The sequence below is a fragment of the Emys orbicularis genome, chromosome 19 (genome assembly GCF_028017835.1).
Source record: "Emys orbicularis isolate rEmyOrb1 chromosome 19, rEmyOrb1.hap1, whole genome shotgun sequence".
NCBI classification, from domain to species: domain Eukaryota; kingdom Metazoa; phylum Chordata; order Testudines; family Emydidae; genus Emys; species Emys orbicularis.
This window is the reverse complement of record NC_088701.1, coordinates 8223034-8247503: the sequence shown is the minus strand read 5'-3', so window position 1 is coordinate 8247503 and position 24470 is coordinate 8223034. Positions and strand designations below refer to the sequence as shown.

The window sequence follows — 24470 nt, the reverse complement described above, 5'->3', positions numbered from 1 at the left end:
AAACGTGTTTTTACATTTTTTAAATATAACCCTTTTAAAGAGTCATGCTTTAGTTTTTACATATTGAATGATAAATGGGTTAGAGAATATTTAAAATGGATTCTTCTGCTGTTAGACTAACTTTGTTTCCCCAGCTGCCTTTGCTCTAGGTGGGGGTGGTGCTTTGGCATGTCACAGTAACTAAATGTTGGCGTTTGGGACTCCTCTGTACCATGAAGAGCTTTTTTACATTTGCCTTATTTAAAAACTAAATCCCAGCCACTATTTACCTGACTGAGCAGTTAGGATGTGCTCTGAGAATTTAGTTCAGATAGCGTTGTGTGTCTGTCTCTCATTTGCCTTACCTGTAAAAAGATGGTGTTTCTAAGGGTATGTCTACACTACGAGAGTAGTTCGATTTTACTTAAATCGAATATGTGGAATCGATATTACAAAGTCGAACGTGTGTATCCACACTAAGGACAGTAATTCGACTTCGTGAGTCCACACTAACGGGGCAAGCGTCGACATTGGAAGCGGTGCACTGTGGGCAGCTATCCCACAGTTCCCGCAGTCCCCGCTGCCCATTGGAATTCTGGGTCGAGCCCACAATGCCTTCTGGGGAAAAAAATGTGTCGAGGGTGGTTTTGGGTAACTGTCGTCATCCAACCGTCACTCCCGCCATCCCTCCCTGAAAGCGCCGGCGGGCAATCAGTTCGGGCACTTTTCTGGTGAGTGACAGTGCGGACGCCACAGCACTGCGAGCATGGAGCCCGCTGCGACCATCGCTGCAGTTATGGCTGTTGTCAACACCTCGCACCTTATCATCCACCTTTTCCAGAGGCAGATGCTGAGAAATCGGGCGAGGAGGCTACGGCAGCGCGGTGAGGACATGAAGTCTGAGAGTGGCACAGACCTGTCACAAAGCACGGGACCCCGCACCGTGGACATCATGGTGGCAATGGGTCATGTTGATGCTGTGGAACGGCGATTCTGGGCCCGGGAAACAAGCACGGACTGGTGGGACCGCATAGTGCTGCAGGTCTGGGATGAATCACAGTGGCTGCGAAACTTTCGGATGCGGAAGGGAACTCTCCTGGAACTTTGTGAGTTGCTGTCCCCTGCCCTGAAGCGCAAGGACACCTGGATGCGAGCAGCCCTGAGTGTCCAGAAGCGAGTGGCCATAGCCCTCTGGAAGCTTGCAACGCCAGACAGCTACCGGTCAGTCGCGAACCACTTTGGCGTGGGCAAATCTACCGTGGGGGTTGTTGTGATGCAAGTAGCCAATGCAATCGTTGAGGTACTGCTGTCAAAGGTAGCGACCCTGGGAAATGTGCAGGTCATCATAGATGGCTTCGCCGCGATGGGATTCCCAAACTGTGGTGGGGCTATAGATGGAACTCACATCCCTATCCTGGGACCGGAGCACCAGGCCAGCCAGTACATTAACCGAAAGGGCTACTTTTCAATGGTGCTGCAAGCACTGGTGGATCATAGGGGACGTTTTACAAACATCAACGTCGGATGGCCGGGCAAGGTTCATGACGCTCGTGTTTTCAGGAACTCTGGTCTGTTTAGACGGCTGCAGGAAAACAAAATAACTGTTGGGGATGTGGAGATGCCTATAGTCATCCTCGGGGACCCAGCCTACCCGCTAATGCCCTGGCTCATGAAGCCCTATACAGGCGCCCTGGACAGTGAAAAAGAACTCTTCAACTACCGTCTAAGCAAGTGCAGAATGGTGGTGGAGTGTGCTTTTGGACGTCTCAAGGGGAGATGGAGAAGCTTACTGACTCGCTCTGATCTCAGCGAAACCAATATCCCCATTGTTATTGCAGCTTGCTGTGTGCTCCACAATCTCTGTGAGAGCAAGGGGGAGACCTTTATGGCGGGGTGGGAGGTTGAGGCAAATAGCCTGGCTGCTGATTACGCCCAGCCAGACAGCCGTGCGATTAGAAGAGCCCAGCGGGACGCGCTGTGCATCCAGGAGGCTTTGAAAGCTAGGTTCCTCAGTGAGCAGGGTAACCTGTGACTATTAAGTTTGTTTACAGAGAAGCTGAACCTGCCCCCGTTTCTTTACCCAGTGAATGTTCACTATCCTCTCCAGTTACATACCCCGTTCCCCCCCTTCCAACACACATTTAAAAATAAAATCACTGAAAATTTGTTAATGAACACCGTTTTCTTTATTACTGTTTTCGCGGTAAAGTGTTGAAACTGGGACGCAGACTGTGGTGGGGAGCGGGTGTAGTGTAGTGATGCAAAGGACGCTTCTAAACTCCAGGAATGACAGGCTCCGCACTGGTGGACTGGTTGTTTCAACGGAGCCTGCCACCCCTCCTGTTCGGGACTCTGTGTGTGGGGGCTATGTGACTTTGTGGCAGTGGGAGGACCGTTACAGATCCCCTGCTGCATGGCTCTATGATCTAGGATAAGGACCGCTGCATAAGATTTCTAACCGCCCTCCCCCGCCACAAAGTCACATAGCCCCCCCCCCCCCCCCCCCCCCAAGAACATGAAAACCACCTCCCAGACTGACCAGGGTGCCTAGTGACTGCAATGTGTGTGTGACCTGCTGCTGAACCTGCCCCCGCGTCTGTACCCTGGTAAAGGTGACTGTCCTGTCCAATTACCAACCCCCTTCCCCCCCTTCAAACAGACTCTCCTCAAAAAGAACATGATGGAAACAGTAATTAACAGGAACGTATTTTTTATTAGCAACTACACAGTTAGGGGATGAAACTGGGACGGGGGCTTGGGTGAGGCGGGAAGGAAAGGACTTATCAAATTTTGGGGAATGACAGCCTTCTGGTCCTTGAGCAGTCGGCAGGGGTGGAGTGAGAGTTTTCACGGCCTCTGCCGCCCCTCCTTCTTGGTACTTTTGGTGAGGGGGGTATGGGACTTTGTGGCGGGAGAGGGCGGTTAGAGAGAGACTGCAGCGGGGCTCTGTCCTCCTGCCTCCGGTCCTGCAGAACATCCACAAGGCGCCGGAGCGTGTCCGTTTGCTCCCTCATTAGTCCAAGCAGCGTTTGAGTCGCCTGCTGGTCTTCCTGCCGCCACCTCTCCTCCCGTTCAATGTGTGCTCGATGGATTTGGGACATGTTCTCCCTCCACTGGGTCTGCTGGGCTGCCTCGGCTCGGGAGCAGCCCATAAGTTCTGAGAACATGTCGTCCCATGTCCTTTTCTTTCTACGCCTAATCTGCGCCAGCCTCTGGGAGTGTGATGCCAGGGTAGGTCGGGAGACAGTCGCAGCTGTGGGATAGGAAAAAGGGAGTGAATTCCTCAGAAAGATCAATTTTGTTGTGAACAAAGAACATAGTCTTTCCCTGTGAACAAGACCATGCACAGCACCTATCACATGCGCACTCAGGACAAGGTCGAATTATCGGCCTTCGCATTCAGTGCCTGGGGTCTTGCATTGCAGATCAGAGAAGCGGGGCAGGACAGCGGAATTTGGGTAGCAGGCTGACATGGTAAGCCGTAGACTTGTGGCTGCTTAAAACTTTAATAATCGCACTGGCCTCCTTTCACGGTCAAAGCAATGCTCCTAGCGTTGGCCAGTTCCTGCTGCCAGCAATCCGGCAAGCATGAACTCTGCCCCTGTCCCACCCCCTCGCGGCTGTCCCAGGGAAAGATCCCTGTATGCTGCCCCTCTCCCGCCTCCACCGCGTGGCTGTAAACCGCCGGTTACAGTTCTGTAAAGGAACAGGCAAGCAGTCCCAATACTAACATTCCCCTACCTAATTCAAAGCAGGTCACCATGAGCGACATCACTCTTATGAGGATTTCAGAGACCGAGAAAGAACGGCTGCTTCGGGAAAGCCTGCAAAGACCAGGGCCGTATGCCGCCCTGCTCTGCAAGGCAATGATCCCGGAGTACTTGATGATCTCCTGGCGCGGAAACGTTTCCTACTACGGAGGACACAATAAGGCCGCTCTCCCAAGGAACCTCATGCAAAGGCTTTCCAATTACCTCCAGGAGAGCTTCATGGAGATGTCCCATGAGGATTTCAGCTCTATCCCCCGGACATATAGACCGAATTTTACTGTAGCTGCACTGGCACGGACTAAACAGTAGAGCGCCTAGGGCAAACCAATCATGATAAACCGGACATGGTTAGATTTTTTTTGCAGTAGTTGCACTGCCAAGGACTGAAACGTTAAGCGCCTAGGGCAAACAAATCATGAAAAACCCACTGTTAATATGAATGTTCTGTTCAAAATAAATGTTTACATGTTTAAAACACTTACCGACTGATCCTTCCCCTGATTCTGGGTTAGGGTTAACGCCTGGGGACGGTTGGTAGGGGATCTCTGTGAGGGTGATGAAGAGATCCTGGCTGTCTGGGAAATCAGCGTTGTAAGCGCTGTCGACAGCCTCGTCCTCCTCATCTCCTTCCTCATCTCGGTCCGCTAACATCTCCGAGGAAGCGGCCGTCGACAATATCTCATCATCAGAGTCCACGGTCAGTGGTGGGGTAGTGGTGGCGGCTGCACCTAGGATGGAATGCAGTGCCTCGTAGAAACGGCATGTCTGGGGCTGGGATCCGGAGCATCCGTTTGCCTCTTTGGTCTTCTGGTAGCCTTGTCTCAGCTCCTTGATTTTCACGCGGCACTGCGTTGCATCCCGGCTGTATCCTCTCTCTGTCATGGCTTTTGAGATCTTCTCGTAGATCTTTGCATTCCGTCTTTTCGATCGCAGCTCGGAAAGCACGGACTCATCGCCCCACACAGCGATCAGATCCAAGACTTCCCGATCAGTCCATGCTGGGGCCCTCTTTCTATTCTGAGATTGCATGGCCATCTCTGCTGGAGAGCTCTGCATCGTTGCCAGTGCTGCTCAGCTCGCCACGATGTCCAAACAGGAAATGAGATTCAAACTGCCCAGACAGGAAAAGGAATTCAAATTTTCCCGGGGCTTTTCCTGTGTGGCTGGTCAGAGCATCCGAGCTCGGACTGCTGTCCAGAGCGTCAACAGAGTGGTGCACTGTGGGATAGCTCCCGGAGCTATTACCGTCGATTTCCATCCACACCTAGCCTAATTCGACATGGCCATGTCGAATTTAGCGCTACTCCCCTCGTTGGGGAGGAGTACAGAAGTCGAATTTAAGAGACCTCTATGTCGAACTAAATAGCTTCGTTGTGTGGACGGGTGCAGGGTTAATTCGATTTAATGCTGCTAAATTCGACATAACCTCCTAGCGTAAACCAGGCCTAATTGCCAGCCCTACTATCTGGGATCTGAGAATCAACTTGGGTTATATCTGAATATAATTTGTCAGCAAGAAAGATTCTGCACCAGAACTTGTTTAACAATTCAGAGGATAATGACTGACCCAGGGTAAAATCCATTTCTCCCTCCCATTGGCTCTGCAAGACTAATGTCAATATTAAAATCTTATTTTGGCACTAAAGTGGATGCAATATATATTACTGAGGATACAATTTAGTCACAGAGGTCATGGAAGTCATGAATTCTGTGACTTTACCAGGCCTTCTTGACTTCTTTAACTTCACCCTGTTCACTAGGAGGGTGGTGAAGCACTGGAATGGGTTACCTAGGGAGGTGGTGGAATCTCCTTCCTTAGAGGTTTTTAAGGTCAGGCTTGACAAAGCCTTGGCTGGGATGATTTAGTTGGGAATTGGTCCTGCTTTGAGCAGGGGGTTGGACTAGAACCTCCTGAGGTCCCTTCCAACCCTGATATTCTATGATTCACCCAGGGCTGTGCACCACTCCCCTGCAGCTGGAGCCATGGCTATCTCCTCTGCCCCCACCCACTCGTGTCTGGAGCCAGGGCTGTGCCCCCCACCCCTGTGGCAATGGGGCTCGGGCTGTCAGTCCCCCATGGGGCTCCAGCTGTCATACCACCCCCAGCAGCTGCCCCCCCCTTCCCTCTCTTCTCCCTCTCCCCCCCCCATTATTTTAAGTAAAAGTCACAGAGAGGTCATGGCTCCTGTGAAGTTTTGCTTATTGCCCACAACCTGACTGTTATTTTTAGTAAAAGTGACAAAATCTTAACCTTACATATTACGCACAGGGAAGAGACCTGTCGAGTAAGAAGATGCCCTTTTTACATAGTTGCCTTTCCGACCATACTCTAAGCAACCCAGTACTGTAGAGCAGGTGGAGAGCCTGCCAGGGTTTTAAAGAACACAATAAGACTTCAGAGAAGCTAAAATTATTTAACAACAAAAGCAGGATGGAGGAATACCTCCCCCTGGACAAATCTTTACAGATAGTCTGTCCGAGAAGTAGCATTGGTAAAGGTCTTTTTACATCCTTTCCATGCCAATGTTGGTGCAGAAGGCAGAAACCAGTCCTTTGCTGCTGCTCCCCATTAGCTCTGTGGTGTTGAGATCAACTATTCTGCCCTCACTACTAAAGGGGGTTCCTAAGATTGCTCTTGGGTGCTTTCATTTCCACTTGGCAGCTTCACATGGGGGTATATGTTGGCATCTGCAGTACATGCTTCAGATATGTCAAGTGCTTCCTTCTGATTCTGGTGGAAATGAGCTGCTGGTTAGTGATTTCTCAGATCTCTTCATTGGTGATTTTTTCCAACCAATGCCCAGTCTCTTTCATAGGCACTTACTTTCGAAGGTGTCTGGTTTTCTGATTAACGTTTTAGTAGCTCTCCAGCTCTCGCAGCCGTGTGTTAGCACCGAGATTACTTTTGAATTGAAAATGCTGTTTTGTTCTGGCACTGTATATTTTTGATTTCCATAGGTGGTTGAGTTTAGTGTATGCTGTGGATGCGTCTCTGTTCTTGATGTCACTTTCTTCTTGAGGTCTCTGTTGGCTAACGGTGCTGCCCAGGTGGATGAACTGTTTTACTTTTTTGATATTTTAGCCTTATAACTTGCTTAGTGTGTTATTTTTGCCAAGTTGTCTGTCTTTTATGGGCCTCACTCACTAGTGCAGTATCAGCAAAGTCTAGGTCTTCTAGGCATTTTCCATCTGCCCATGCTGTTCTGGTGTTTGTGTTGCTAATGCACTTTGTTATCCAGTCTTTTGCAATGCCAAACAACAATGGAGATAAAATGCAGCCGTTCAGCACCTGTGTCCACATTGAACCATGTCATCTGGTTGTTCAGATTTAGTATTAGCCATTCTGTAAGGGGATTTTTTTCAACATTTCAGTATATCTCTGTACTGGGTTTTGTATTAAGGTCTTGACTCTGCAAGCATAGTTGTAATTTTTCTTTAGGACTTCAATCTACCATATCCTCCAAATCTCAGGTTTACCTTTTGACTTTAATTTTGTTTAAAATATCAGTTAAGGAGTGAACAGAGAGGTAGTATAGTAGCGTAGTAAGCTTTAAGCTGCCTCAAAGTTATTTTTAATTAAGGAAGCTAAAACATTGAATTCTATCCTTTAGAAGTAATTTTGAGGAATTGTTTGCGCCCTCTGAACTTTGTCTTAATGAATAAGGAAGCTTCTGCCCTGAATTGGACAATCAACGTTTCTTTTTGCTAATCCATAGAGCTGTTCTGCTGTTTTAGTAGGTTTGATCATCCTGCACCTTAGTATTTATTGTGTAGATAGTATCATCAATTCAGCACTCTTACCTTATTTAGTTACATAAGTAGGCTTTGAAGGTTCAGATTTTTATCGGTAAATGTCAGTAAACCTCAATTTCACTATACACACACAAACTGAATATTTCTAGCGATAATAGAAAGTTACAGATAAGCAAAGTAAGAAAAATGCTGCTTGAGAACTGTTTGATTTAAGGAGATTTACTTTGTTTGTTTGTATATGTGATATTGGCAATTTGTATTTTAATGGTAATAAAGCTTTAACTTTTTGAATCTCTACATCTGCTGTCATTAAATAATTGACTGACCACCCCATGCTGCCCTGCGACTGTGGACATTTAAATAGATAAGTAGAAAAAAAAAAAGTTTAAAACTTGTAATTTTTTGCAACTGTGAAAAATTAAATGGACAAAAAATGCTTAAAAATAAACATGGATATCAGAAGTTGAATTCTGCCAAGCCTGTACAGAACATATATTGAATCTTAGTCTGTCCTCCCTTCGTTCCTTCAAGGAGGAAGGCTTGTCTGTGTTTGTCAGGTGCTTATGTTGCTTGAATAATAATCATTATTACATGCTGAGCTGCTTGTAAATGTGTATTTGTATAGTACTTGCAAACCTAGCATTATTTTTCAATGTGTTTTTCTCCCCCAGGATGTTTTTGAGATGCGCTTTGCTAAAATGCCAGATGAACCTGAAGAACCCATGATTCCAGCCTCCTCTCCAGTAGTGGTGCCACCCCCAACCAAGGTGGCCCCCCCTTCGTCCAGCGATAGCAGCAGTGATAGCTCCTCCGATAGCGATAGCTCATCAGATGATTCTGAGGAAGAACGAGCTCAGCGACTAGCAGAACTCCAGGAACAGGTAATATGTTCTCCGGGTCTAGGGGCTAGAGTAGGGGGAACTAGGAGTCAGGCATTCTCAACTCTTCTACTGACTTGGGTGACCTTGGGCAATTTGCTTTAGCTCTTTGCCTTAGTTTATCCATCTGTAAAATGAGCTACCAGCTTCCCAGGGGCTGTGAAGCTCAATTGTAAAGTGCTCTGACATCTGTCGTTGAAAGGGCTTAATGGGAAAAGTATTAATAAATATCGTGATGTCTTTCAAAACATTTGATTATGTTCTATTTAGTACACATATAATGTTCAAAAAAATCACAGCAGCACACTATACCATTGCCTTGAGTTAGGTAGCGTCATTTGAATGGATAGAATACAGTTTTGGGCTGGCTCAACTTAAGACTAAAGTGTGGCACCTGAACTTATAAAATGGGGCCTGTAGCCACCACCTCTGATAGGGAGGTGCAGCCCCGAATACAGGCAGTGCTCCATCTGAATCATTGTAGCCTCACAGGCCCTCCTCGTCCATTAAATCATTCATTGTCAATAGCATTTAGTGTCCAACTGGCGCAGAGGAAGTGGGCAGTCTGTTCTTGGCTGAAAGGTGAGGAGAGTAGTAACTTTATAAAAACTTCCTACCCCCTGTCAAGCGGGTCAGGGTGCTTTTAAAGTATAATGAAAAAAAAATCAGTGTACAATAAAAAGCATCTAGAACTGACCCACTTAATATTCAAAGAGATGAAAGCAAGTGAGAGTAGCCAGGCCAGAAAGGAGAAGAAAGGAATGAATATGGGAGTGGAGGTGATGCAGAGCAAAAGTATCTTGATCTTTGTGTGTCTGCCTCTTAGCTTAAAGCAGTGCATGAACAGCTCGCTGCCCTGTCCCAGCCACAGCAGAGCAAACCAAAGAAAAAGGAGAAAGACAAGAAAGAAAAGAAAAAAGAGAAGCACAAAAAGAAGGAAGAAGTAGAGGAGAATAAGAAAAGTAAAACCAAGGAACCACCACTCAAGAAGGCCAAGAAAAATAATAGCAACAGCAGTAACTCAAGGTCAGCTTTGTGTCTGTCGTATCTTGCAGTTTTTGTATTTTACTGCACTGAGGAACAATAGAGAGTTAGAGACAACCTTCTTGCATTCAGGATTACTTCAAACAGTAACCCCTAGTGCCTGTGGTGTAGTGATGGCTCACTCTGGGGTTTCTAGCTTGTGTAAGGGCCTTGGCATTGATAGTATCAGTTCCAGGAACACGTGTTGGTGCAGCCCCCAATCCGTTGTGCCTCAGTGTGACAGTACTTGTTTTCACTCATGCACCCCTGTGCTTCTGTGTCTGGCTTGTGGGGCTGCCATTAGTATCCAGTATGAGATATGATAGAGAATTAATTTTTGTTCCTCTATATATTGTCACTGTGACATTGAATCCCAGATCCTGGAGTTTTTTAGATTTCATCTATCTTCCCCTCCTGGGTGCTGGAGGGATTGGCTTATCAGGGAAAAGGTTATGAGCTAGATATTTACAGTTGGGTAAGTGACAACTCAGCAGAGGTAAAATATCCAAGTATTTCAAGGGCATAACCCCCAGCCAGGGGGAGAAACTATTTATGGTGCAACAAAGCATCATAACTTCGGGTAATGGGATGAAATGAAGAAAGGGGAAAATGTAGTTTGCATATAAGTACAAACTGCTTGCAGTGAGCTTGATTAGGCTGCAAAATTGTCAAAAGTAAGGGATATGAGCCCATTTCTCATCCCCTACCCCCACCCCCCATTTAGGGCATTGAGGCTGGATAAAATACTAGACAATGTACTGTAGAGCTCAATTGTAAATTCTTCCCAGGGAACTGAACTGACTGTGGCCTAATAGATCTCTTACTTCTCTAATTTCATTGGTAATCCTTTCGCTACATAGGCTGTGCATTCTGTGTTAACGCTGAGGTGCTATGAATCTGGCTGAAGTGTGACCTCTTCAATTAGATACACATCCTTTTTATAACTACAAACCTAGTTTCTCAAAATCAGTGATAGTCTAATTTCTGTATTTTCAGAATAAAACCACAACCCTAGTATATGAAGTCTCTAACAGATCGTTACTTATTCTGAGGACAGTTGTTTTTTTGTTTTGTTTTTTTATGCCTGCTGCTTCTTGCTTCCCCTCCTCTCCCACACGCACATATAGATCAGCAAGTCAGAAATCATAAGAGGGATCCATATATTTAATGCTGAAAATGAATGTCACCAAGGAGCGCCTATCTATCATGTTCTGTTCTCTCTGCCCTCTTACCCACCCATTCCAATTGTACTCTTAATAGCCTACTGAAAACAAACAACTTTGATCATTTTTAATTAGAGTGTAATGTAATCAATGTTACATTTAAGACATTAATATCAAGCTGCTGCTTTTTAAACTCCTCACGATTTTGGTGTTTCTATAATAATGTTTTATAATTATTCCTAAGTAGTAAGAAGGAGCCTGTGATGGTGAAGAACAGCAAACCCCCTCCTGTCTACGAGTCTGAGGAGGAGGACAAGTGTAAGCCAATGTCCTATGAGGAAAAGAGGCAGCTGAGCCTGGACATTAATAAACTTCCTGGTGAGAAACTGGGCCGAGTTGTCCATATCATCCAGTCAAGAGAACCCTCGCTTAAAAACTCCAATCCTGATGAGATTGAAATTGACTTTGAGACATTAAAGCCATCCACGTTGCGGGAGTTGGAGAGATATGTAACATCATGTTTACGGAAGAAGAGGAAACCTCAAGGTACCTTTCATCCTCAAAGCAGTTTACTTCACATTCCAGCGATGTAGTGCAAATCTTGTGAGAGAGACACACACACGCGCACACACACAGACACACACATGTAGAGAGAGATGATGCACATACTGTGTATATAGGTATTTATATCCTCATGCCAGGGAAGAGAAGAACTCATTTCAAAACTACTACTTTTCTATCAAAAGATAGATTAATGGCACAACAGCATGTGTGTTAAATCTTACCACTGGACTTTAACTCAATGGCTTGTGATTTAGGGCTCATTTTATCTTAATATCCCTGTACTTTGATCTCTAATGTAAATATTTTCTTCACTCCAAACACTTGATACAAGGGACACATCATACTACCAGCTAAATGGAATATTACATGCTGTTTCAATCTCATGCAAACTTTTCTTGTAAAAACCATTTAGTTTTCTTTTATTGTACAACAGTATTTGCTCTGGGCTGCAAACTCACCTTCAGTGTGCCAAAAAATCCCCAAAGCACCTCTTCTCACTGAAAGATTGCTCTCATGCCAAACTGGGGTGCCATCCTGTGAAACAGTTGGCACATGTATAGGCCTGGATTTTGGATTGTCCCAGGCATGAGACTCACTACACTGGGGCTGCCATCCTGGATTCTTTCCACCAGTTTTTGGAGCTGTTTTTGGACTTTGTTTTAGTTTTTAATATATGGTTAATGCTCAGAAAAGCATTTTAAAGTTGAATAAAGCCTCTTACAGAATCAAAAGTGACTGCGCACGTAGAGGGGAGTTTGCAGAACTCTCCAATATCCCATTCCCATGCTTTTCTTTGTACTGATATATCCGAATAAAACCTTTACGTTTGGAATTCAGCAAGCCATAAGAAGATGTGAAATTGCCCTATGTGCTGCTGGCCTAAGCATCACTTGTAAGCTTATTTTGGTGTTTTGGAAAGAAAAATAGCCTAGAGCTTGAAGTGTAAATGTCAAATGCTGCATATGCATGAAAAGCCTTCTCTAACACAGATTGCAGAAGGATTGGGTCATGTGCAGGATTGAGTATATGCAGTTTTGGACCCATTGTAATTCATTGGGTCAATAGCATTATTTTAAAAAAATACTATGCATTAATTATGGGCCAGTATAATCTAGTCAGTAAATGTGTGTGAACATTTCTAGCACACTTTCCTTCTAGGATTAGGACTAGGAAGGAAGATGGGAACAGGGCAGTGAGTTTGCTTTGCCCAATTGCAATAGTACTTTACTTAGTTAAGCTACTTATGACCCCAACTATAGAGCATCAGCATACAAGCAGCCCTCCATGCAATAGAATTCCTATTACGGGCGTTGTTGATTACAGGAGGACCATACAGCACAAGACTGGATTCTGGGTTATTTTTGTCATCCTTTGACAATATTGTACTATTATCTTGTTGCAGCAGAGAAAGTGGATGTAATTGCTGGTTCCTCTAAAATGAAGGGGTTCTCCTCCTCAGAGTCTGAGAGCACCAGTGAATCCAGCTCCTCCGACAGTGAAGATTCAGAAACAGGTTAGATGCAGCTTATTTAAAGACTCAGTCCTATACCTGTCTTCTGTATAAATAAATATGTTTTCAGTACTGGCTTGGTCTTTAATTTTTTTGTCTTTGTAATTAAAACAGTACACACAGTGTAGATCCTGCATGTTGCAGTTGCCTGTATTGGACCCGACATATGAAACTTGGAAATGGGGGTATGGCATCTTGCACTTCCCAAGATTACAAGATTTTATTGCTTTTCTTCCTTGCTGTGGGAGAGCCAACCTGTAACATATGCCCAGATACTTTCTATCTGGCCAGTGATGTAATTACATATTTTTAAATTACAGTTTGCTCTTGGGGAGTGTAAGTGTTCTCACCAGGAACACTTCTGCACCAGGGCATTTTGCTGAACAACAGCTGAGGAAATGTGGGTTTATGTATAAAAAATAAAAACAATGGCATGAAACAATTCTCTTCAGGAAAAGTAGGATGAATTTAGTGAGCAGTAATGACTTTGTATAGCTTTTCTATTCTCAGCTGATACGCCCTCAGAATTTGTGATTTAGGCATGTTAAGCTGAGGGTGTTTTTGCACTTCTGAAATAGAGGAAGAACCATACTTTAAGAAACTAAAGTGGCATTCATGTGTGTCGAAGTGAGCAAAGCTGCATAGCTAAGAATTCGAGTTATTCTTTCTCGAACTGCCAGCTCTGTGTGGGTTCTGAAAGTTAAGCTGGGTTCTTTCTGGCACATAAATCACCAGTAATAAAGTTTCTGCAACTTTAACGTAGTTAACTATGTCTGATGAAGATGTATGAGGTAGAAAAGAGTCCTGCTTCCACTTCTATAGCTGGATTGACTCTGAAGTGCAAACAGGAGTAAAAATAAATAAAAATGCACTTGTAATGTAAGAAATTCTGTGACTGAAGTAATACATTTTCAGGCCTGCCATTGCGTTTGGAGAGGCCTAAGAGCACAGGTGCTGAATGCATACTGCTCTAAAACTTCAAAACAAGCCCCACATGTATGCTAAATACTCGCCCCCCCCCCCCCCGCCCCCAAAATCAGCAGAGATTAGTATTTATAGGAGTTGCTTTGGATGCTTACTGATGACACTTCCTACAAACACTCCGATTTTAAGCCTGTATTTTCTTTGGGGGGAAAAATCTGCACTAAACTGTAGTTAAATAGAACACATTTAAGTTGCATTATATTGTCAAGCATATTTTTAAGTTAAATTCAGTTTTTTGAAAGGAACTCCTGACGATAGTTCTTTAGAGGAAATTATATTTAATACTGGTCAAAATAGAACTTTCAGTGTTCGCGAATGCTGTCCTCCTAGTGTGTGTTAGCGGACGAGAATGTTAGAAGAAAATGGTCTCCTGCTACTAGATAAGTCTTGAGGCAGAGCTGCCACATTTACACTCAAGCCATAGACTGTTGTTGTACAATTGTTGTATTTCAGTGGCTTTATTTGACTAATGCAGACTTAGGCCTGCCAAAGCTTCTGTGAAAAACTTGTTTAGAAATCAAGTTCTCTGGTCTTTCTTGCATGACTCTTTGCTCATTCAGGTCTGAGACACGGGAATGAAAAAAGTATTGTTCCTCTTTGCCCAGAAATTTATTCCCAGTGTGATGCAGTTGTCTGCAAAAGCACAGTTATGGATATCTTGGCCTGGTTTACGAAGTTTTTGTACTACTATTTGGCTATACTACTATAGTTAAATCAGTGCAAAACCTGTATGTAGACAAACCCTAAGATGCCACAATATGGTAAAAACAGAACGTACGTTCTCATCTGTCTTTTTCCATGGCAAGTGTGCATGATCCAGACAAAACCATTTCTAAGTTAAATGTTTTTCATAATCTTCCTGAGAATGAGGCAGTGGAACCTGATTCATTTGATTGGGTGGATATGAGTGAAATTGAGCTTCACTTGCTCATTGTCCTGTAATTGACCTCTTGGATTGTGATTGGCTTAGGGAGCAGACCTCTTCTGTTCTTCTGCCATAGAGCACTTTATCCTTAAGAATGAATTGCTTTATAGTTTTTGTATTTTGAGTAAGCTGTCACTAGGCAGAGCTAATTAAAACCTTAGGTCTTTATAAGTTTTATGTGGTGTATGGTATGGAAATCTGTAAGATGACAGTTTGCTCAACTTTGCAACATAACAGTCACATTAGTGCCTCCAGTGTACTCTACTGTGTACCATAACTGCACTTCCTTGGGGGAGTTCTAAACGTGACTGAACTTTTTTTCTCTAATGTTCTCTGTTCCATAAAACTATAAGAACTGACTGTAAAACTGCTCTTCCCAAAACATATCCATATCTCCTAGTCTGATTCCATCTTGACAGTCTTGGGATGACAGGGCCAGTGTTTTCAAAACTGGCCTCTTAATTTTGGTTGCCTCTGTTTTTGGGTGTCCATTTTGGACTTGATTATCACAGGTGCTGAGGTGCCCCCACTACCCCCCCACCCAGCTCTTTAACTTGAATTGGCGCCCCAATAGGTGCCCAGTATCTCTGAAAATCGTGGCCAGGGTGTCCCATGTTGGCTACTGGAAATCAGATGTTTTTGAAAATGTTGGCATTAAGTGATTTAGTGCCATCATTAGAGCCATTGGACAGCACTCTGCCTCTAGGTATAGTGCAATGTGTGTGGTATGTGAGCCTTCTTTCCCTTCAAATTTATTTTGAAATTGCAAATGTTCCTTGGGATGCAATTTTTGCTTTTGTTTTAGCTTGTTGGCTCTTATCTTTCACTTTCTGTTCCAAAATTAATCATATAATATGTTTTATAATTCTCTCAGTTTAAACATTGTTTTTAAAAACCAGCAACCCTGAATGCTGTTTGTATTCTTTATCAAGCTTTCTGCCACATAATAAAGCTACAGTCACCAGATTTTTTTTTAGTAGTCTTTGAATATGTACAAATGAATATACTTGTTTTGATAATACTTTGTTACCAAAAAAAGAAACTAAATTTTTCTGGTCTAGAATATTTACAGTGATGTTTGTTTTGCTAAATCTTTCTCCTGCTTTTCTGATTAAATATAGGGGCCCTTCTTGACCCTGTACTGCAGGATAGTAACTTAATTATTAACATATAGAATACTGTTTCCCATGAATTGAAATGTAATTGTTTAAACATTTTAGAATTGTATATTTGACACCTTATGTAACTAATGTATTGTTAGTTCACAATACCCTTTACTGTAACAGCCCTGTCGTTGGCCATCCTTTGAGCTTCTCTCTCTGTAATGTTTAAATGAGCAATTTGATTCTGGAGAAGTTGCAAAATATATATCCTGATAGGAGAATCTTGGAAACACCTGCACTGGTGAAGTGGAAAATTAGATTTAAAATCTTACTGATAATCTTTGCACTTCAATTTGTAATAAGATCTGGCTTCTTATGCTCCTCTTTTATAATAACTTGGTTTCTGTTTTTCCTTTTTTTACCCACTGAGCTGCTGTTTGGTGGGTGTACTTGGTGTTTTGTGCAATAGATATATGTAGTTTTAAATCATCTAAAAATCTTAATACTATAATTGTAAGTTATTTTATCTTGGTTTGGTTTATCATAAAGCACTTTGATACATGTAAAAATACACACCAGTTAATTCTATAATATATAAGAAAAAATAGGTACACATTATATAACTAGTTATACTGAAATTACACTTCTGCTCCAATCTCCTGCAGTTCACTCTCCGTAGTCACTAAAGACAGGTTTTAATGCACTAGTACAGTGCTCTCTTACAGCTGCCTGACTCATCTCTGTAGTCCAGATTTCTGAAAAGCTACTTACATTCTGGGTTGATTTTGCTCCACTCACTTTAATCCACCTGTTGTTGCTAATCCTTAATCTAGAATTTAAAACAGAATTTATAAAGCATTCTTGTTAATAATCATGAGTACTATACTTACATTGAAAATCAGCCCTGGAAGATTTAATACCTTGAAGATTGACATTAGTAGAGAAAACAAATTACTGGAGGATATTTTGCAGGAGATTGGACCAGGTGAACAGAATGGTCCCTTAGTTTTATAATCTATGAAAACAGAGGTACAGGATTAAAGGATTAGTGCAGTTTAATTTTAGTTGTGTTTTGATAGTATCTTTATGAATTGTAATGAGATTGAAATTCATCCTGGAAACACCTACTTGTGATATAGACTAAACACGACCATCAAGTTAGCTGGTAACTTTCTTACCTCCTGACTTTCTATGCAAGTACCGTGAAATTTCGAATAGATTTCATTGCCTCTTTCAGTTATGGTTTTTGGATCTTCAGCCTTAGGTGAGGTTGCATGTAAGTAACCTTTTTTCTACAGAATACAAATAGTTTTGTAAGCATATCTGTTCTTTTGATCTTAATCATTCAGTCATGAATGATCAGGCTATAATATACAGTGGTGCATCTTTATGGCAGAGAGTGTCTAGAGCTCACAGAACACACAAATATACGTTAACAAGTCAGAAATTATCTTTAGAGGTGCAGTGCTGGGTCTTTCTGGCTTGAGTATCCTCTTACCTCTTTAGTGAAGCAAAAGAGCTCAGTTTTATTCATACTGGGGGGAGGAGGGGAATGTGGGAGGCAATACTTGTGGTGAACTCGGTCTCCATGTTTCATAGCTATTGTTTCATGTTTCATAGTTTTAATGAATGAAGTAATATTGTGATGTTATACCTCATCTAAAGATCTCGAGTATTATTTTGTGTTCATGCCTTAGCTAGCAAGCCTGAGATGACTCCTGAAAAGCCTCAAAGACCGTTGATATGTAGAAACCATTCTACTAAAATTATTTCCATGGTAACAAACACTAAAGTTAAGGTTTCAACTTGACTTGTGTCAGCTTTCTCGCAAATTTTGCTTTTGTTCTGAAACTTCCTATGCTGTAGCTCAGCTCAGAGGTAAACTTTTGGGTTGAACATTTTGAGTCAACTCCAATTCAGCTGTGAGTTGTGCAAAAGAAAGATACTTTTCCTGTGTTTGTAATATGTATTTTTATGCATGGATTAAATGGCTGACCTTTCAAACTTCAGACCCTGATAAATTGTAATCTGTTCCTTAATAGAGTTTCCTGTTTCCTTATGAATCTGAGGGGGGAAAACACTTCCCTCCTCAACAGTACTTCACCCATTTGAATTTAATTGGCTTCTGTTTTGTCTTTATCAGGCATCAGGTAGCTTTTTAGTCATGTTTGACAGCCCTGCCCTTCTCAACAATCAAACTCCTTAACAACGTCGATATACTGTGGTGACTGAGAAACTTAAGAGAATGGGGGCATCTAGATTTGGTGTGGGGGGGTCCTCTATGCAGAAACTTCCTCTCATCCTCTTTTTCTCACATGGGCTGGGAGTCTCTACCAATTCAGATTTAGTGGGCTTAATGCCCAAAGTTCCTGATCATCTGGCACCTAGGAAATGTAGATGAACTAGGATATTCTACCCTAGTGTCCTGCATTCAGGATGTAGTTTGAATGGTGCATCTGAGGAGGCATTCCTATCCACACATAGTGATTTGTGAACAGAATGCCAGGTGTCAGATTGGCAGAGCTTGTACACAGCAGCTGACCTGCCTACTAATTCAGTAGGCCACCATTCCCCTCATACAGCTGTACCTTCAATACCTCATATGGCTCTATATGAATAAACTTACTTTGCTAAACTCCTAGAGGTGATTTGGCCCTTGGGTTCTGAAATAGGAAACTTGATTCCCTGTAGTCTTAACTTAGGCCTTGGCTACACTTGCAGCTGTACAGCGCTGTGAGGTAAACCTGTCTTCATACAGTTGAGTAGGGAAAAGCGCTGCAGTCTGTCCACACTGACAGCTGCCAGCTCAGTGGTGTGGCCACACTTGCAACATTTGCAGCTGTGTTGGGAGCGGTGCATTATGGGCAGCTATCCCAGCATTCATGTGGCTGCAACGTGCTTTTCAAAAGGGGGGGTGGGGTGGATTGTGACAGGGAGTGTGGGGGGAGAGAGAGTGCTTTTTGGAACGTGTCAGCTCTCTATTTTGCAAGTTCCGAACTCCCGGCCCCCTGCTCATTCATTTACTCACTGAAAGCAAGCTGCAAACTATTTGCTTTTCTCTGTGGTACGAGCTTTGAAACCGGCACTTCCGCATTCCTGCAGCCGGTCACAACAATGGAGAGGACTGACCACTTGACAAGGTGATTAGTACAGCCCTGCAAGCGTTTACACTCACACCCGTGAGTCCTAGCCACTTCCGCTGCAGCTGTTATTCCTCTCGGAGGTACGGAGATGTGGAGTACCTGCAGCGGTGTACCCAGGGAGATACAGCGCTGTAAGTGCCCTGCCAGTGTGGACGGGGAGTGAGTTACAGCGCTGGGGGAGGCTTTACAGCGCTGTAACTTGCAAGTGTAGCCAAGGCCTTACTGTGCAGATAATGTTTCGAAGTGCTCACTACCTCCTATCTGTTGTAGCTCCTCCCTGGGAAACACCAAATGGGGGAAGAAAAAATAAGAGATTAATTTTCTCTCAGTAGAATCTAGAATTAACTTTGTATTAATCACCAAGGACACTCCTAATAGCATCAGTAGGACCCTACCAAATTCAGGGTCCATTTTGGTCAATTTCACGATCATAGGATTTTTAAAATAATAAATTTCATTATTTCAGGTATTTAAATCTGAAATTGTATGATGTTGTAATTGTAGAGGTCCTGACCCAAAAAGGGGTGGGGGGTTGCAAGGTTATTGTAGGGGGAATTGTGGTACTGATGCCCTTACTTCTGCGCTGCTGCTGGCGGTGGCGCTGCCTTCAGAGCTGGGTAGCTGGAGAGCAGCGGCTTCTGGCCGGGAGTCCAGTTCTGAAGGCAGAGCCACCGCCAGCAACAGCACAGAGGTAAGGATAGCATGGTATGGTATTGCCACCCTTCTTTGTGCTGCTGCTGGCAGGGCACTGCCTTCAAAGCTGGGCGTCCGGCCAACAGCCACTGCTCTCCAGCCACTCAGCTCTGAAGGCAGTGCAGAAGTAAGGGTGGCAGTACTATGAATCCCCTAAAATAATCTTGACACCCCCCTCCCCCCCCCCCACAGCTCCCTTTTGGGTCAGGACCCCCAATTAGAGAAAAGCTCGTCTCCCCTGTGAAATCTGTATACTATAGGGTAAAAGCACACAAAAGATCAGATTTCACAGGGGGAGACCAGATTTCACGGTCCATGACAACTTTTTTCGTGGCCATAAATTTGGTAGGGCCCTAAGCATCAGTAAAGGGGCTTTGCAGAAGAGCACTGCTATATCTATGGTCCTGCAAACCACTTGAGTAGTTACTCAGAGAACTGTGCAGTTGGGGAGTTGACTATTGAAATTCAACTGTCAAGGCTCTATGACTGATCAAATTTGCACCCTTACTGTTCTGATAACTGTATAAAATTTGGCTTAATATTCTATTTTAATGTGGTGAATTTTAATAGAAACTCTTTTGTTGGGAGTTTGGGTATGGAATATTCTTCTCTTTATTCTTTTCACTGGGGATGTTCATTTTTTAAAACATAGTTTCCATATTTTCTAATGAGACGTCAGGAAAAGTGCTTTGCTTTGGTTTTGAGCCCACTGAAGAATTACCATCTTGATACACCACTCCTTGTCAGTTTACAACATGCTGATTCTGGTTGCATCTGAATTGAGGGAGGAGAACTAATTAATATTTGTAAAGCACCATACAGAGCTTCAAAGTCCACTAGGCACCTGCACTTGAGTGTAATCCTATTTTAAGAAACTATTCACTTGCATAACTGATTGCAGGATCCAGGCCTTAGTGTGTTTATGTACTGTGATACATAGAAAAGCTAAGTACTATTTTTAATCACTGTTCTTTTGCCCTGTTAAGATTAGGGTTGTTGGGTTTTTTCTTCAAAACCCTAGTGTTTTTTAATGTAATAATTTGACAAATATCGCATCAGCATTTTTCTACTAAGGTGATAGTTCCATTAGAAATTCAATAAACTGATATGCCAGCACATTAGAATATAGGTATCCCTTTTTCTGTAGCTAGATATACATCTTATCCAAGACCAATTTGAACCTTGGGCGTTAGTGCTCTTGCTACTGCTAACAACTTTCTTTAGCCACATTTTTTAGGAAACCCTTCTGCCTTACATGACTGTGTCAGTGGCATAGAAGCCACAATGAGTTGATCTGCTCTCCCTGCACAACAGGGGAAGGAAAGCAATTAGATTTAATTGTCTTCCAGCAAAATGCCAAGAAAGCACCACAACACAGTCTGGAAACCATGAGTCACTTATACACAGTATTCACATTTTGAGCTCATCTCTAATACCAGGGTAGTATGGAGGTTCTCTGTGCTGTCAAGGGAAGTTTATTTTATAACCAAAACTATTTTGTAAAGTTTTTACTTGCAGTCTCTTAGCATTGTTAAAATGTTTTCTCCAAACCACATGATTGTTCCTGTTGTATTTTATTTTTCTATAAACTGCTGGGAACTGGGATTGATTTTGACTGGAATGTATAACTGCATGTTACTAGCAAAACTGTAATCCTAGAAAGTAAGAATGCATTTGACAATGAATGGACTGTCCTTGCCATTTTGATTCAGATTCCTTTTAAGGCACTTCAATTAGCATTTATCATCTACAAATAATTACTTTATACAAATCTGTTTATTTTTATATTTTTATCTGCATGCTTTTTGATTTAACAGTAATGTAACCACAATCTTTTTTAAAACAAGCTGTATAGTTTTTTTATATTTTTGTTTTTAAATAAAAATAAATAAAGTGTTTGGTTTGCTACAGAAAATGTACCTTTTGTATAATGGAATTGCAGTTTTAAGAAGTCATTTCAAAATGGAAAGAATATTTTTACCAAGTGTATAATTGTATACTGTTATATTGAGTATTTCACCTTCCTCAGTGAAAGTGTGGGGAAGTAACTAATTAATAATTGGAAAAACTTGTGAGAGTGGGGAAGATACCCTAGAACCTTCCAGAGAGGAAAGCTATTTGATAGAATAAGTTAATTGTAAGCAGAGGCTTCACTTACTGGAAACTGGGCTCTGATCTTAGTGTTTCTACTCTGAAAAGTGACTTTGTGAGAATGGCATCGTGGAATCCCATATTTATTGTGTCTTGAGGATTTCTGTGTCAGATGTGCTGTGTGCACAAGTAGAAATTTTTTTCTAACTACCAGCCTTGAAATCTCAACCTGGGCTCTAAGAGCCAAAGCTTAGTTGAAATGCAGTTTGAAGTGAAGCATCATAATGGTTCTGTGAACCAGATTTAGTTCATGCGGAGCCCTTGGTGCCTTTCATGGACTTCCATAGGTGTAACACTGATTTGGAACTTAATAAGCAATTTTGTAGATACACAAGATGGAATAGAATCAGCAGCTCAGTCAGTCTTGGCTGTGTTGGCTCTGCAGGGTTAATAAGAATAAAAAGCAGCAAAATTTTATCTCTAAAATAGCTGATGTGACTATTCAGAGTAAAACTGAAAAGTGATTTTCTGGGCCACGTTTTATAACATTGTCTTTTGTTTGCCTGTTCTTGCATTTCTGGAGACCTCCTGGTTAGTTAAATGGCCAGAAGGTTAGTGTACTGTGGCTGGCTGGAGTGGAGCGGAGTGGAGCTGTGTCCATAGCTTCTTTAGTCCCACGGAATCACACCCGTGAGTCTAATATTAAACAGAACTGCTGATCCAAACAAACCAGGAGATGCACAACCGTTTGCTCAGAGCAATATAAAGTGAATGGGGCTTCTTGTCAATCCAGACCAAACCATTTTCTCTTACCTGTGTGCAGAGCATGGTCCAGTATCTTGGCTAAACATGTGATAGTTTGTCAATAATTCAGTTTAAACTAAAGACCATATCATTACAAGAAATATGCACACCAGTAAGCAAACGTGCCGCTTCTGAGGAGCTTGGTTAGAAGCTAGCCATCACACCTCTGAGGAATATAGGAGTGAGAGCAAACACCTGTACAAAGAAGCAACTAGGTCAGAGTGACACCACTTGGTACCTTTTTAACTGCTTTTCAGAGTTGATACTTGCACACAGCCTTATAACATGTCTGATAGTCCCTCTTTTTCACACCTTTACTATTGCAAAACACATACATGTTGATCAGCTGCATGGAAACCATGAAGCTAGGGGGTCTCTGACATAAAGTACAAATGAGAAATGTTATATATTAAACATGGCATTTTTGGCTGACTCCTGAAACTGGGGACTGTCTATGTATAATCTCCCATTTCCAGTCCCATTCACATAGGAGTGACACTGGCTTAATTGCCTTTTCGCTGATAATGTTTACTAGTGCAACTTCCTTGTGTACTTATGCAGCGAATCTGCAACTTGTCGAGAGGAATTCTCTCAAATCCCATTGATTTGCAAAGATCAAATATTTCATAGTTTTCCTTGTCTCTTCCCCTCAAGTGGTGGTGTCCTTTTACAAAACTCCTCCTTTCCTGGAACCCCCCACATTTGTTTGTATCCCATCCTTTGATTTCTTCCCATTGGTATTTTTTCTTCTGAATAAATGGAACATGACAGAAATATTGGTTCCTTCAGTAACTTTTTTTCCCCAGCCACACAGCTTATTCAGTTTCCTCCTAGTTTGGTATGCATGGTAGGAAGTTTCTTGTGATGCAGACAAGGTAAAAGTGGATCAGCAAGTAGAATGTTTATAGCAAAGTGAATCAGGTTCTGTTTGCTATATATATTACACTTGCATCAGATAAGAATGTGGCAGTTACAGGCTCCAAAGCACATTTGCAAACCCCTCACATAGTGTATGGCTCACAGTAAAGCAGACCAGTCTCTTAGATACTTAACTGTTACAGAGACTGACATCTGTCATTTTGACGACTTTTCTGTAAATTTGATTTTAGTTTACTGATTAGTATGGGGCTTCTATTTTCTGCCCTCAGTCATAGAGTAGGAACTCAGAAAAGACCTCAGTGAATAGTTGTAAAACATGATTTTCCTGAAGACCTACATGTTGCTGTGTTTCTTTCTTGCCTTTCAGTGGCTCGGTGGTGACTCTTCAGTTGATTGGTGTGGTGTTCCTGTGATTAATTCTCTCTCAGCCTCTCTCTCGGTTACCTGGGTTTTTGACTCAGATGGGGAAAGTCTATGTGGGGCAAGTCACTTAATAGCAGAAAACATCAACCACTCTCTCTTTCTCCTTTGTGCAAAGTAACGTCAAAGTGGCTGGTTAAGATGGCTTTGTATATTTAAGTCAAAATCTACTCTTTTAAACAAGTTTGCAAGCAGATTAACCATAATCATTTTTCAATTTTAGTCCAGTGGAAAATGCACTGGACTGGGATCCAGTTTTCAGCTCTACCATGTACAGTTTCAAGAGAGACGTTAAACCTCCCATGTTTTAGATTCCCCATCTGTAAAATGGGAATGATGATACTTGGCCCCATTTGTAAAACGGTTGGAGAGCCTCGGAGGAAAAGTGCAAAGGATTGTTTATTTTTTGTTCCATCCACTTCTGTATGGATGTTTAGCACATGAGCTTTAATGCATGTAATTTACTGAGGTTTTATTGGCTCTTTGAAATGTCTTCTTCTGGGTCAAGGCCTAGTTAAGTAATTATTCGTACCAAGTTAGACTGGCAAAGTGTCAGATTTGTACAGTAGTCCTCAAATGACTAGTGGCCCCAACCAATGGTGTTGATGCTTCATCTCCCAATACTGTAATGAGGATCTCTGCTACCCACCTTCCATTTACTCTTGGACATGTTCTGACCTGCAGCTGAGCTTGGGCTGTTCCTAGTGGTCACGAAAACAGCCTGAACCATGGAAAATGTGAACAGTTGAATGAGAGTCTGTCAACACACTTGAGGTCTTGCTCTGGTA

The 24470-nt window shown here is 42.6% G+C and overlaps 1 protein-coding gene across 5 annotated transcripts in view; it reads left to right on the top strand.

The window, feature by feature from the left end:
- The window catches only part of LOC135892048 (bromodomain-containing protein 4-like), a 200912-nt gene that overhangs the window by 139652 nt on the left and 36790 nt on the right, over window positions 1-24470 (top strand). For 3 of the 5 annotated variants that reach the window (XM_065419740.1, XM_065419738.1, XM_065419742.1), the window contains 4 exons: window positions 8174-8383; window positions 9207-9406; window positions 10811-11112; window positions 12533-12643. In XM_065419740.1, the coding sequence (XP_065275812.1) occupies window positions 8174-8383; window positions 9207-9406; window positions 10811-11112; window positions 12533-12643 (823 nt within the window). The remainder of the gene's footprint in view (window positions 1-8173; window positions 8384-9206; window positions 9407-10810; window positions 11113-12532; window positions 12644-24470) is intronic. The other 2 variants (XM_065419741.1, XM_065419739.1) reach the window with 1 other exon arrangement.